This window comes from Lycium ferocissimum, unplaced genomic scaffold (genome assembly GCF_029784015.1).
Source record: "Lycium ferocissimum isolate CSIRO_LF1 unplaced genomic scaffold, AGI_CSIRO_Lferr_CH_V1 Chromosome12988, whole genome shotgun sequence".
Lineage (NCBI taxonomy): Eukaryota > Viridiplantae > Streptophyta > Magnoliopsida > Solanales > Solanaceae > Lycium > Lycium ferocissimum.
This window is the reverse complement of record NW_026713095.1, coordinates 109,193-112,729: the sequence shown is the minus strand read 5'-3', so window position 1 is coordinate 112,729 and position 3,537 is coordinate 109,193. Positions and strand designations below refer to the sequence as shown.

Sequence of the window (3,537 nt, the reverse complement as noted above, 5' to 3'; positions counted from 1 at the left end):
AACCCATTTCCCCTTGGTTTTTAAAGGGGAAAGTTAACCCTACAGCCCCATTTCCTCCATATTTTCAGATTTAGAGAGAGAAAGAGAGAGGGGGGAGAATTAGAGAGAGAAAGTAGAGAATCAACCAAGTTGAAGGCCCCGAATCCCAAGGCTCGTGAAGGATAAAGTGTGTACAAGTCTTGCGTCGTTCTAAGCTACAAATCAAACTGGGGTGTTGATTTCGTGGGATGCTCATAAAAGGTAATATTCCTACTCTCAAATCATTTATAGTTGAGAATTGATGAATTGGGAGAATAACAAATGGGTTTGATAAAGGAAATTATATGAATTATGCTGAGTTTTGGATTTGTTGATCTTGGGATTGTTGTATTAAATGCTGGTGATGAAGAATGATGTTGATTACACCTAATTGAGATCGTAGAATCACCTAGAGTAATAGAATGGGAATTGGGTGAAGAAATCACCATTAAGGGAGATTATGGAGCTCATGCCCACTAAGTGTTTGATAAAATGCTTAGATGACCAAAGCATGAATATTATTGCTAATATAGAATCCCTTGACTCGTATTGATATAGATCAAAGTTGAAAAGGTCGACGAACATTGTATTACGCTCAAAGGCGGAATTAGGTCATGCGAGGCTAACTATCTACGTTAGGAATGTTCATGATTCTCCCTACGCCTCATTCTTCATACTTGTCGAATTTGACCTCGTAATGGCTTTAGCCTCGGTTTTATGATATGTTGCAGAATCGTTATCTCTAGGTTGAAAGCTGCGTAATTCGTTCATGGTTATCAATTTGAATATCATGAACTCAACACGTAATCTTTATAGACTTATGTATTGTTACCATGAGTCTCGCCTGAAATTCAAGACTCGAACACATGTTTTCAATTTAGTCCAAGATGTCTATTTCGGCTCAAGATTGCTCATTGTTACTGGTCTCAGGCCTTATTAATTAACCATAATTATACATACGTGATTTTGCCCGAGGGCACAAACATTCTTGTGTATACGTATACATGGCCGAGGCCATTGACGACGCACTACTAGGCCGAGGCCATACAAGGTATTTATTATCGGGCGAGGCCCCACATATACAAACACAGTAAAAATACGATGATTCGATATAGAGCAGGAGTATTCATATCTCTACTTCCTGCTATTACAAGCTAGCTTATCGCTCCTTCGCGTATTTTATCGTTCTGCTTTACATACCAAGATAATCAAATGTGCCGATGTCCTTTATTGTTAGCTCGATCTCGCGATGCAGCAACGATATACAAAGTTGACGACTCAAATATTTAGAGTGCACGACGTTATCAGTAGCCCCAAATTTTCGGCGTTGTTATATCCATTGGTCTTTTATAGAAATTCTATTATTCAAAGACTTCAGAGGCTTCATAGACACAAGCTGATACTGATATTTATTATGTTAGCCTTGTTGGCAATGTTCGCTTGTTTGGTTTAGCCATGTTGCTACTTTCAGATATGTTCAGATTGTCTAAGTATTTCCGCATTATGATATTTCAAAGGAGACTTTTAGTTAATCAGCATGTGTTAGTTTTATTTTTTATAAATTAGTTATGTTTTGATATCACATGTTGATTCAACAATACCTATGTTCGCTCGGTCACACGAATGTGCACCGTGCCGTGTTACGTCCAGGCCGTGTTCCGGTGACGAACATTACAATCATAATCACATCAATCAGGAACTACTTGGAAGCGGAAGATCCTCATATAATATTCCTTCAGAAACCTATGACTAACATATATTAATTAAACAAAAGGCTCAATCAGATTCAGAGAATCATAAATGCTACACGTTATATGGAATTGTCTAAGATCACAGTACCGTACATTCACTTTACAGCATTTTCAGCAAACCGGGAGACATTAGTGTTCCATCGGATCTAATAATCCCAAAAAATCATGTCGAAAAAGTTTATGATACAGAATTAGAATTCCATATGCACCACCCACTCTGTTATAAGCATAAAAAGATTGTAATGGTTAATTACCAGACGAAAATTGAAGGACTGGAGCTTACACAGTTTGTTCATCTAACCAGCCTCCACAAGATTCCTGAAGATTCAAAGGGAGATCCCAATGGTACAATGTTATATAAGGCTCAATGCCTGGAAAAACATGGCAAAAACTCATCATTAAAGGACAAAACAGGAAATATTTTAATAAAGAAAAAAACCTTCATTTCAAATCCGCCCTACCTTTAAAGGGCAAAGGTCACAGACACTCTACCCTCCTGCATCTCCCCATTGGGATTATACTGGCTGTTGTTTTTGTTGTGTTAGTATAAAACCTTCACTTCGTTGTTACATTTACAGAGTAGAAACAGCCGGTAGATTTGTATACATAAAACCAAAGGCCACATATTATTTGCTTTAATGAAGAAAAGCATTCTTGATATTATGGATAACATCTTACCCTTTTCAAGAAGAGCATCAATAATGTTATCGTAGTACTTTATGCCTTCATGGTTGATTTTGGTCCGCAAGCCGTCTACACAAGTGGAGAAGACCTTATAAAAACTACAAGATATTACAGTGACTAATATCACAAAAATCAGATCAGAGTTGCCACCAGGCATAAAACTCGTGTAGTGACCTAATGTAGGTATGGTAAATGGCTGTAGAATTTCTTATTCATTAAAAGATGGAATAACACAAATTAAGCAAGAAATTGACGTGCTCCAAGTTGCACGATATCCAGCATCACTGAAGCCCCAAGCTATAATAAGTGTAGGTTGAATCTGTCAGCCTATAACACGGATATTTTACTACATAATTCCCCAAGAAATGGTTTAATTAGAAAATAACAAGGTCAGGACCTTATAATTTATGACTTGAGAGAACAAAGAACTGGTTTGCTCTCTCTAGTTGCACCTCACAACTAAGTTACTCGGACTCTTCAAAAGTATTGCCGACTCGTGTCGGATCCTCCTAAAATACACTACTTTTGAAGGATCCGACACGCACCCGACGATATTTTATGAGAGTCCGAGTAACTTAGCCTCACAAGATATATAACTATAAGTTACTGAAAAACTCAAGAAATTTTTAGCACACTTTTCAATCCTTTTTCAAAATGGAAAAATCTTAGTTTGAGGAGAATAAAAATAGTCTTTAGGGAATGAATAATAGATCAACGACATCTTCATACGGAAATCTATGCTTTTTGAGCTGTCCTGCTAAGTTGTCTTTGATAAAGTAAAAAAGTTTAATTGAATGTTTGGGCATGAAATTTACGTATACAAGCAGTATATACAAAAAGTAAAAAGCTTTATAGAGATATTTCTACAAACAACACCCACTTTTCTACGCATAAAGGAACCTCATGGATGTACCAAAAAGAAAAAAGGGGAAGAAAGGCTATTCCTCAACAGTGTAAAATCACAATCTACACCCCTTCGAAAGCTCTCCTATTTCTCTCCCTTCACACGACCCACATATGTGCAAGTAGAGAAACCTTCTATGCCTTGTGTTTCCTCCATCTTCCACTGCTCGAGCTGAACAAC

General features: G+C 37.2%; 1 protein-coding gene across 1 annotated transcript; it reads right to left on the bottom strand.

Annotated features, from left to right (window-relative positions):
- Positions 1–1,959: 1,959 nt before the first annotated feature.
- On the bottom strand, positions 1,960–2,906 carry LOC132041368 (beta-glucosidase 42-like). Its single transcript, XM_059432081.1, has 2 exons — positions 2,448–2,906; positions 1,960–2,140 (listed from the first exon to the last, which is right to left on the bottom strand). The coding sequence occupies exons 1-2, from the start codon at positions 2,608–2,610 to the stop codon at positions 2,049–2,051; spliced, it is 255 nt and encodes an 84-aa protein (XP_059288064.1). The 5' UTR covers positions 2,611–2,906; the 3' UTR covers positions 1,960–2,048.
- Between the last annotated feature and the right edge of the window lie 631 nt (positions 2,907–3,537).